General features: G+C 48.9%; 1 protein-coding gene across 4 annotated transcripts; it reads right to left on the reverse strand.

The window, feature by feature from the left end:
- Positions 1 to 2,541: 2,541 nt before the first annotated feature.
- LOC100821179 (probable L-type lectin-domain containing receptor kinase S.5) lies at positions 2,542 to 6,017 on the reverse strand. 4 transcript variants are annotated; one of them, XM_024456114.1, is made up of 2 exons: positions 5,780 to 6,017; positions 2,542 to 4,635 (listed from the first exon to the last, which is right to left on the reverse strand). In XM_024456114.1, the coding sequence occupies exons 1-2, from the start codon at positions 6,012 to 6,014 to the stop codon at positions 2,738 to 2,740; spliced, it is 2,133 nt and encodes a 710-aa protein (XP_024311882.1). In that variant the 5' UTR covers positions 6,015 to 6,017; the 3' UTR covers positions 2,542 to 2,737. The 4 variants fall into 4 exon arrangements, with proteins under 4 accessions (XP_024311882.1, XP_003581567.1, XP_024311883.1 ...); XM_003581519.4 differs by having other exon boundaries at positions 2,542 to 4,910; positions 5,018 to 5,909; XM_024456115.1 differs by having other exon boundaries at positions 2,542 to 4,910; positions 5,780 to 5,894.
- Between the last annotated feature and the right edge of the window lie 4,603 nt (positions 6,018 to 10,620).

Here is a 10,620-nt window from a genome sequence, read left to right on the forward strand (position 1 = left end):
TTCTCTCCTCTCTCGCAGATGCGCTCACCTTTTTCTCTTTTCTTTTCTTACCCGGAAAATGCATATTCGGGTCGCAATATTTACGCCGCTTGGATGGATAGAAAAGCGCAGGGGAGCTTTCGGGTGGCTGCCGGGGCCTTTTGCTCGCTTTTTTGACACGTCAAAGCCAGCAAGCTGGCCACGGACCCTGGCAGCTAGCTGCCCAATCCCACGTGGAACCGCGCTGTTTGGCGCACTTTTCCTTCCACGACCGCGACGGGCCGGGCGATCCTCGTCCACATGCTCGTGGAGTCTTGGTTGGCACCGCGAGCGCGAGAGAGCACACTGGAAATTTTGGCAGCCACATGTTTGCTTTCTCCCGTTCGAGAAGAGGGGTTTGGGGAGAGACGTGACCAGGGGGTGGGTGGGCCCGCTTGCCAGATGCACGACGCCAAACCTGTCGCTTGGGTTTGTCGCAGCGGCAGCAAAGGGAGGAGGAGTAGTGTGACGCCAGCCGCCAGAGACGTTGTGCCCACCACTGTCCAGACGCTCGTGGCATGTGTCGAGTGTAGGAAACTTGTATATCCAGGTATTTATCCGTTGGCGTCATGGGTGTGTGTAGTCTTTTTCTTTATCTTGAGACTGTCACAGTGTGTAGTCGTTTGGTTTGCCTCGATGCTAATTTGCTGTAGCGGCGAACGAGATGGTTAGATCTGGCCGATATTTCTGACCTCGGCAATCTGCAGACTTTATTTCAGCTTCACGAATTGGTCCATGCTCCATGCGTTGACTTTCCTGTGATCCTGTTATTTTTGACGGGCTACCTGTAATCCTGTTATACTGTATACTACAGAGCTGGTTCCTGAATTATTGCTCCTGAATCAATTGAACGCACTTTATATTCAGAGTTGCCGTTTCTAGTCCAGTTTAACACGGCCGTCTGAATCAATGAACCCGTCATCCTAACATCCATTCGTGAGTCGTGACCGGATAGGATAGCTGGAGCAATAGTCCATCCTTTTTTTCTTTTTTTCTTTTTGTGAGGGGCTATAGTCCATCCATTTAACACAGCGTGACCCCGGGCAATAATTCACAGACACTTTAATTGCCGTCTTTAGGTTTCAGATAGAGACACCTCCCAGTTATGGTTGGATGCTTGGATATGCTAGCTCGGGCGGTTACGTACCCTTGCGACCATGCAGGTAGCAGTACAAGGTTGCTTCACACAAAGTGGTTACATAAAACCCGATTGAATTGTGCACAGCTCGGCACAAAGCAACGCTTTTTGCATAAAGAACATGCCTGGGCACTGGCTAGCGAGCAGTTGGCGGGACGCACGCATCTACCTCACCCCGGTGTAACAAAGGTCGCTAGTTCTGTATGGCCCCACCACTAGAGAAGAGAGCGTGTGGCCGAGAAGAGACGAGACACAGGGAGAGGAGCGGAGAGATCTCGGTGCTCTCAAACAAAGCCAAGCCGGATACCACCACCCATCTGCAACGCCAGATCACGAACGGAACGGCGATACATGTAGCGGACGTTGCGCCATCCAGGCTTTCGAGTAAAGCTTGGAAAATGAGGCATGAACATCTGCCTGTGGTAAAAGTTCTGTTCGGTGGTATTCTGGAATCTGGATGGTCGATGCCCTGGTGGTTCCTGCCGACTTCTTCCATCAGCTTTTTTTTTGTTAGGAGTACCATCAGCTTTTCTTTACGGTACTACTGCTGGAGAGTTTCAAGGACACGTGGATGATGGACTTTGGGCCTAATCCAATTTTCTATTATTATTTTCGTTCCAATGGCCCGTGACATAATGTGCTTCGTCAATCGGCCTGTTAGACCCATTGTTCTGGGGTTAGTTAAAAGCAAAAGCAAAAGGCCCAGTTTCCTTTATGCAGCTTATCTCGGTCTGGGCTATTACACGAAGATGATACTCAAACTCAAAGTGAGTAGAACCCACTCGACCACTCGGTCGGTCGGCCAGTCCAATCCTGGGCGCACAGTGAAGTTTGGCTCCAGAATAACTGCAAGATTGCTTCCGGGAAATGTAGCCGTCGCAAACAGGGAAATTTGGTTCCTCGTGCGTTATGTTTCTTGCATATTGTTAGGTAAGCTTTGCCATCCCGGCAGGTACCTTCCGTTACCTGTCAATTCAAGGGGTATCCGGACATTTGCTCTTAAAATCCCAAACACAAGTTATATGGCGTTAGCTACTTAGCTTGATTTCGTGTTTTTGCTCGGTAAAAAGAAGGCCTTGATTTCGTGTTTGTCTCACCACTATGAGCGAACATGCTTAATTCTAATGAAAAAGGTGTATTCTAGAAAGAAAAAAAGTCTGATTTGTTTCGACGGGTGGTGTCCTCTGCGCTACTACCATCCTTCAATATGCGGATTTTTTTTTTCAAATACTCTGTTACAGAACTTTTGCTTGTAGATGTCGTTCAATAGATTACTTATTTCTGCACAGAAGGCACTAAGCCCAGTTTGTTATACAGAGCTCCGATCCTTCTCACCTGTTTCACAAAAAACCACACCTCATCCTATCCATTGTGATACCATCAACTTGAAGCAACTACTTTTAGTTCCCAAACCGTGCCAAAAAGAAGTGAGAAGCTACATGCAGCACGAATGGAATTAAACATCGTATGGCATGTTATCCAAACTGTTTGAACAAGTGTACACTTCTAATGCAACATATATACAACTACTGTAGTACATAAGTATATCTCGTATCCCGTAGTGACCACGCCCACCGATGATCACCTTCCCGTGAGGGAACTGGAGGTCACTGAGCAGAAACTGGGCTGCCCTCCCGTGAACAGCACACCGACATCTGGTAGCTCTATTTCCCGCTGCTTGCCTGACGGAGGCCAAACAAACGCAGGTTTCTCCGACGGGGGTTCCGGTCCCGGAGCTCCACCGATCACGACTTGCACCACTGTCCTCATGGACGGACGCTCCCTCGGGTTCGGATGGCAGCACGCCAAGGCCAGCCTCACCACACAATCCACCTGCGCCTCATTGTACGCTCCTCCAAGCACCGTGTCGGCCGCGTCCAAGCTTTTCCCCTCGCCATAGAGCCTCCAAGTCCAATCCATGATGTACATGGGCGTAGCGTGTCGCCCTCGCCCGCTTGACTCGCCACGGTCGTCGTTGTACGAAACAGAGCTGCTGGGGCTCCTCCCGCTGACAACCTCCATGACGAAGACCCCAAACGCATATACGTCTGTGTCGAGGCTGGCGCGGCCGGTGAAGAAGGCTTCGTACGCCATGTAGGCACGGGTGCCTGCCACCGCCTGTGTGGAGTGGTGTGTCATGCTGTCATGCTGGATGATGCGGGCGAGGCCAAAGTCGCCCAGCTTCGCGTTGTACTCCTCGTCAAGCATCACGTTGCTGGCCTTGACATCCCTGTGCAGGATCCTCTTGCTGCTCCCGTGATGCAGGTAGTCGAGCGCAGATGCCACACCGCAGATGATCTTGTACCGGCGATCCCATGTGAGCTCAGGAGCAGTAGTCCTGGCACTGGCGTACAGGAGCTTGTCCAGGCTTCCCATGGGAAAGTATTCGTAGATGAGGAGCAGCTCGGCGCCCTCGTGGCACAAGCCGATCAGTTTGACGAGGTTACGGTGGGAGAGCTTGCTTATTGTGTTCACCTCTGCGACGAACTCCTGCTCTCCTCGGCTGGACTTTTGGTTGCTCGTGGACACCCGCTTCACGGCCACCTCCATGTTCATCCTATTGATGTAGCCGAGGTAAACAGTGCCAAAGCCCCCTCTGCCGAGCTTACGGGTAGGACTGAAGTTGGACGTTGCATGCCTGAGCTCCTTGAGCTTGAATTTGACCGGACCATGTGCATCTATCATTTTCTCCAGGTTGCGATAGGCGAGCCTTCTCTGGCGTGTCAGCCTTCTCCACATGAAGAGCACAACAAACAAACACAGAGAAAATATAATCAAGGCAGCGAGAACCAAAAGCAACTTTCTCCCATGTCTTGTTTCATGATCCTCTATTGTGGTGAAGTTCCAGGACTTTATCTGGTTCAGTTGGGTGAAGGCGCCCGTGGAACCTGCGAAACCCAGATATATGTCTTCGTCCAGTAGAAGTGCTGATAGATTAATGTACGCAGATACTTGGGAAAAATACTGCCCACTTGTGCTGTACTGGATTAGAGTTGCTTGAAACAACATTGATCTGCCGTTGTATTTGATCTCGACCCATACATCAGACCCACTTGAGAGGAGGATGGACTGATTACTGAGAGACTGTTGCCGAACAGATTTGATGCTGTTGAAGTCGATGCCAAAATGGTTGTTGTCAAGGTCGTCCTCATAGTTCTTCCTCGTGTCGAATTCAAAGGCTATTATTCGGTTCTCCACGGAGCCATCTGTCTGGTTGTTGCACACACCCAGCCACTGGCCACTGCTGTTCTTGGGCAATGATGGATTATTCGTGAGTATGAAAGCCAAACCTTCTCCAGCAATGTTCTTGTCCCATGGGAGGATGTTGAGCACAAATTCTGTCCTGAACGATGTAACTGCTGTGCGCTTACTGTTCCACAGCTTGAGGGCTTCCCTTGCATACACCACTCTTCCCGACCAGTGGCTGATGTTCCCGGTGCTTGGAGTGATATGCAGGGAACCATTTGCGATCGTTGAGCCTGTGCTGAAATTGAAATCAGCCTTATTGGTTGTGTCGAAGCTAGGGTATGTGAATTGTAAGCAGCTGCAGGTTCTGCCCAGGATGACTACAGCAGCAGAAGCTAGCAAGGAAAAGCTCAAGGTACTCATGGTATTGAGCACTGTAACAGCTAAATGGTTGCTAGCTTCCTACAAACGCCCCAAGATGCGAGTCTGATATTTAGGGTAGAAGTTGAGAAATATGGAAGATGTAGTCAATGGCAATCGCATACAGCCGGAGATAATATATCTCAAGCTGCAAAGAAATGGTCAAAATCAGATTAAAAATTGTTAGTTGCAGGAAAAATGTCAGAGAACACAGCCAAAAAAAAGTTCAGAGAATAGGTGCTACGCAACACTCACCATCAAGATCTTTGACTATGCAATCATCTCTCTTTTATTGGCCAGAGACAGGTTAAAAGAGGTGTATCCAGGAGGAACCACGCGGTTGTCGAACAAGTAGAATAGTGACATTAACATAGAAATAATTTGGATAGAAAATCTGTTCAACAAGTCCTTTTTGATAAAGCCTTTTTTTTTGCGGGGAGATAAAGCCTTGTTGATGCAGATTGATGCAGAACTTGTCTGCAGAGTTCTTACAACTTGCAGGTGTACCACGATGAAGTCAAATGACACACGCGTTGGCAATTCAAATGTTTGCAAGTTAAAATAACTCGACCAACCAAGCAGCAGCACCTGGTGGCGCTGTTTAAAGAGCACCAAGAAATCCGGCAGAGGCGGAGCTAGGATTTTTGGTGTGGGTGCAGAGTGCAATTTTTCATTACATCCGAAACATGAAGATTCACAATAACGACTAGTAAGATACAAATTGTTATTTAGTTAAATTATAAAAGGTGCAATTTAACTCTACAATACTCCGTTGCTAGGAATAATGGTCTCATCCTTCACCCGAACAAAGTAACTAGTACTACCAAGCAGTAATTTAAGTATTGCTCCCCCATTCCCCATTTTACTTAACGTATTCTTCACATATTTATTGAAAAGCAAACACTCAGCGGCACTGGAAGCAGAATTCAAGCAATCAATTGACGAACCGAGGGATGGTCCCATAATAGCATAATCAATGGGTCAGATAGAGGAAACCGCCGAAGAAAGCTTACATACTCGCGGACTTGCAGATAGCTGGCTTGTACGAATATGATAGCCTTGCGCAACCGGCCGTCACCGCTAGACGCCCAGAACTCCGGCTGGCTGCCGCTCTGCCGCCACGCCTCGCGCCGTTGCCCGCAGCTGATGAGCGACGAGGCGACTGCAGTTCGTGCCCAGCATAGGGACAGGGCCACAGGAGCACGGGTGGGCGTCTGCGACTACAGTTGAAATCGGAAGAGACGTACTGCATCTCGCCGTGGCGGTTGGCCGCCAGTAGTCGTTCGCCGCCTTGCCGACTTCCGGCAGAAGGGGGTGTGGTTTTAGGTGTTGGACGCGGTCAGTTGGGCTGAGAGCACGAGAGATTGAGGCCTTCGGGAGTTCAGGGGGGATTGGCACTAGGCAAGTAACGGGCCGGGGCCCGGGAGGCAGCCCAAGTGGCGAGTTGGGATTCACGGGGCGCAGTGAAATCAATCCACGGTCTCGGAAAAAAAAGGGAGAGAGAAGGACTTTCATACGGAGTACTAGGAAATTTGGAGATTCCATTTCTAAGGAATTTTTTTTATAGCTTGTTTGATTTGCTGGATTTGAAGCCGTTGGAATATTTCTACGGGCTAGCTTGCATGCTATTCTAAAGGAATTTTTTCACATAATCCTTTCAACAAACACTACATTTTTTTCTATGTGCAATCAAGCAACCTTTTTTTTTTACAAACAGAGACCTCTCCTTCCGGCATCAAAGGAAACTAAGTGTTTGATAGATAAATAGTGCCGCACAAACAAACAACTTCTTATGTATTTTAAATTTATGTAGGATTCAACGTGACATGACATTCAAATCCTATATTTTTCTTATTCCTATGATTTTAAAATCCTGAGAATCAAAGAGGAAGAAGGAACAGACAGCCTCTTGACCTTTCCTTTTTCTTTTCCACAGAAAACCACGACCTTATTAAGGACCAGCTCCTCTAAGAAATACTCGACATCATAGCTAGAAGAAACAACTAAGCTAAGTGCTCTCTTGCACAAAGACGTGTGGATGGACAGAAGGTTGAATTCATGGAGTTAGGATCTACTTGATCGACTATAGACATAACTTTTTTGCCATGAGGCTACAGAGATATTTTACTCTTCAAAAGATAGTATGATTCGAAGCGACACTACACCACGTACCAAATTTGATGGCCCAAAACTGCCGGGAAAATTCCACTTAAAGTGACAATTTAACTGCCGGGAAATACATTAGGAGGCACTTCAACTGCCGTGATAAGTCAAGAAAACAGGGCAGACAAACTGCCGGCAAAGTTAGCAATCTGTAACGGCAGATAAACTGTCGGCACAACCTATGCGAGGCAAGTTATCTGCCGGCACAACCCGCTATGACAGGTAGGGCCATCCAATCTAATCCTATATGCATGACCCTCGGTCCCTCACCGAACCCCATCTCTCTCCCATCCGATTCCCCATATCTCTCCCATCTTAGGGTTTCTGCCACTGCTCCCCAGCATCGCCGCCACCGTGACCCCTTCGCCACCAGAAGCTGCGCCATTGGCACAGGCACAGCTCGTAGCTCCGTCCTCGTAGTCGCCGGCCCCACCCCGAGGTCTACCCGAAGCGCCGCCCTTACAACCGCCGGGAGGCAGGGCAGATGGTCTGCCGGCAAAGAGATTTGCCGTCAGTGATATAGAGGTCAGCATCAACTGTCGGCAAAAATATGTTCCTGGCAGGCAGTCTGCCGGCAAAAGTCACTTTTCCCTGCAGTTTGACTGTCTCCAAAGCTGGGACGTCGGGTAGTGCAAGTGACGGTGTGGCCGCATTATGGTTGAAAGATCGGTATGGTCGACTAGAGGGGGAGGGGGTGAATAGGAGACAAACAAAATTTAGTTTTTCTTTTTTTTGAAAGATACAAACACTTAATCCTACGACTTTCTAGATTCTCTAAAGTGAATGCAACCCTAGAATGAAATGCAATAGCCGAAGCAACAATAAATAGTAAGAATGTAAAGGGGAAATGATATCACACGTGGAGACGAAGATTTCACCGGAGTTCCACCTATTGGGATCGGTGTACGTCCCGTTTGGAGGAGTACTCTACCACAAAGGTAGAGACGCCACAAAAGCTCACTCTATTCTCCAACTCACCACACCACAAAGGTGGGATGAGTTCCACTAATGGCTTCCTTGAGGGCGAATGCCGAACCCTTACAAACTTGATCGGAGCAAACTCCACAAATCAATTGGAGGCTTCCAATCCAAGCCCAGAGCTCCTCACACACCAAGGGAGAGCACGAGGTGACCGCTTCTGTCTAGGTTCCCGACAACCCAAGAGAAACGAAATCCACAAAGAAAACAAAGGGAATCAATTTTTTGACTTGGTGAAACCCTAGAACAAGATCTTCTCGTCCAAACCTCAAAGAATCAAGAGTTATGAGTGACTAGAGAGGGAAATCTTAAAGATTTAAGCTTGAGGTGTTCTTGAGGTGAGTGGGGCTGTTCTTGGCTGCTTGCTCAGTCAACAGGCTTGTTGGGGATGAAGGGGTATATAAGTGGGTTCCCAAAAATCGAGCCGTTAGGCACAAGTTGGGGTAGGCCGGAACTTTCGCTGAATAGCCAGAACTTCCGGCTGACTGGAAGTTCCGAATATTCACCGGAAGTTCCGCATATTCCCCCGGGACTAACAGAAAGCACCCGAAGGTTCGGGCGGAAGTTCACCCGGAACTTCCGCCGCCTGGAACCCTGAGAAGCCAGAAACACCCTCAGAAAAATGTTTTCTTCACACACCTTTTTGACTAGGCTTTTTAGTGGGTGCAATTTGGTGTAGATGTGTACGTGAAATTGATTCACCCGTTACGTTCCCTTGTGGATCCCCTTTAATAGAACGGATGTCTTACGACTCAAATCAACCGAAAAAGCCGTTAAACACCACTACGCTTTTTTCCTTTTCGAGGGTCCACAATACATCTTGTGTCGAGTTCTTTATAAAACCTGAAATGATTAGCACAAGATTAGATAACAAAACACGTTGTCATCACCACCAAAACCACTTAGGAGAGAAATGCCCTTTCAATGGTTTCTTCAACTTTTGTCCGTGGAGTTGCTCAAGACAGCGTCACATCTATCTTTGTCTATTTCCTCTGTATTTTCTGTTAAAAGTGTGGTTTTGAGTGTGTATGACCTACATGCGCAAAACTCTTTCGATTTTAATCTATACCAATATATTAAATTGGACTTGGTGGTGATGGTACGGTCGCAGCCGTACGTCACTTCACCAAAATTACGAATTTGTCACCGCTGTCACCACTTTTAATCCCGAAGCGTTTTTTTATCCGATTGATTCTAACCACCGCCGTACGTTACTTTCCGCATGACCCTCTCACGCGGGCACGCGGTCCGACCCCTATCCCCTCTCCCTCTCGCACCTATCCCCTCGATCCATCCTCCCCGAACTCTTCTTCCTCGCACCGCTCGATCCGCCTCCTCCACGAAGTCCTACTCATCCCTTCATCGCCATCCTCGCTCGTTCTCCATGCCGTCGCCGCCACTGCTCTCCCCCGCCACGCCGCCCTATCTCCAATCCTTCTCCGGTCTCTCTACTACCGATCTGGCCCGCGCGACCACTCCCGTCTCCTCATCCCCTGCCCCGTCTCCTCCTCCCGAGTCCCGAGGAGACTCGATCTGGGCATCTGGCGGCCCAGCGCCCCCTGGCCTCTTTGCTCCTCCGGTGCTCCTGACCTGGACCAAGGACGCCGAGCCCCTGCCCCCTTCCCTCTTCATCTATCTGGACGGCTGGCTGTAGTCTGTGGAGGAGATCGACGGTGTGTTCTGGCAGAGGCGAGGCGAGCCGCGAGCGAGGTAGGTGGAGCTCGGCGGCTGCGCTGCAGTCTGAAGATGGAGGCGCGACGGCAGTGCTACAAAATATCGGGAGAGGCCGGGTGGCGTTCGACGACTAGGTGGAGGCATAGGACAACACGCTGCCAGTTGCGGAGCGCCCGGGTCCCATTGACGGCCAGATCTCAGTGACGAGGATCCGCGTGGGAAAGACAACAGTGTCGCTCCTTCGTCCGGCCTCCGTCCGGCATGCGTCATCAAGATCCTCCGCGGCGCTCGCTCCTCGGCGGGTCGGTCGGGCGCCTCCTTAGCTGGTCGTCGGCGCGTCGCAGCTGTGGATCCGATGCGCGGTGGCGGAGATGGGCATGGCGGTAGCACGGGCGCCTTCCTCCAGTGACGCCGCCGCAGCAGCTGCTCTCGAGCGGGCGTTCTGGCGCTACTACTACCGACGCTTTTCTCTATTTTTTCTTTATTTTTGCTGAAATCTTGGCCTAATTGATGGTACATGTAGACCATGCTTTCTAAATTTAATTAGGACATGGATCTGCTCTGAAAATTCCATTGCTATGTATACGATTTTAGTTTTACCATTTTCCTGGATCTATTTTTTGATCCGATTGGACTTGATCATATGACTAATCGATGATGTGATGGATTCTTGATTTTCCTTAAAGATCATGGTTGAAACAGGCCCAATATATGTGGCATGGCATCGCAGAGATGCGTGATGGGGCGAAGGGAGAGCAGCATCTCATTGGGGCTAACATAATTTTCATATGGACTAAAAATTATAAAATATGAAATTATATCGAAAAGGCGTTTTTGGTAGACTGAATTAATGTTTTTTCGATCAGAAATTTCGGTAACTACTAAAGTTGCTCTCAATATGTAGCTACGTGCAAAAGACACCACTTTTGAAAACTTAAGCTAGCATGTGTTTCAATTTCTTTTCTTCCGTAGCAACGCACGGGGTTTTTTGCTAGTAATTATAATATATGTGATGTTATCCTTTTGTTTTTTCGCTATTGATC

Source organism: Brachypodium distachyon, chromosome 5 (assembly GCF_000005505.3).
Source record: "Brachypodium distachyon strain Bd21 chromosome 5, Brachypodium_distachyon_v3.0, whole genome shotgun sequence".
NCBI classification, from domain to species: domain Eukaryota; kingdom Viridiplantae; phylum Streptophyta; class Magnoliopsida; order Poales; family Poaceae; genus Brachypodium; species Brachypodium distachyon.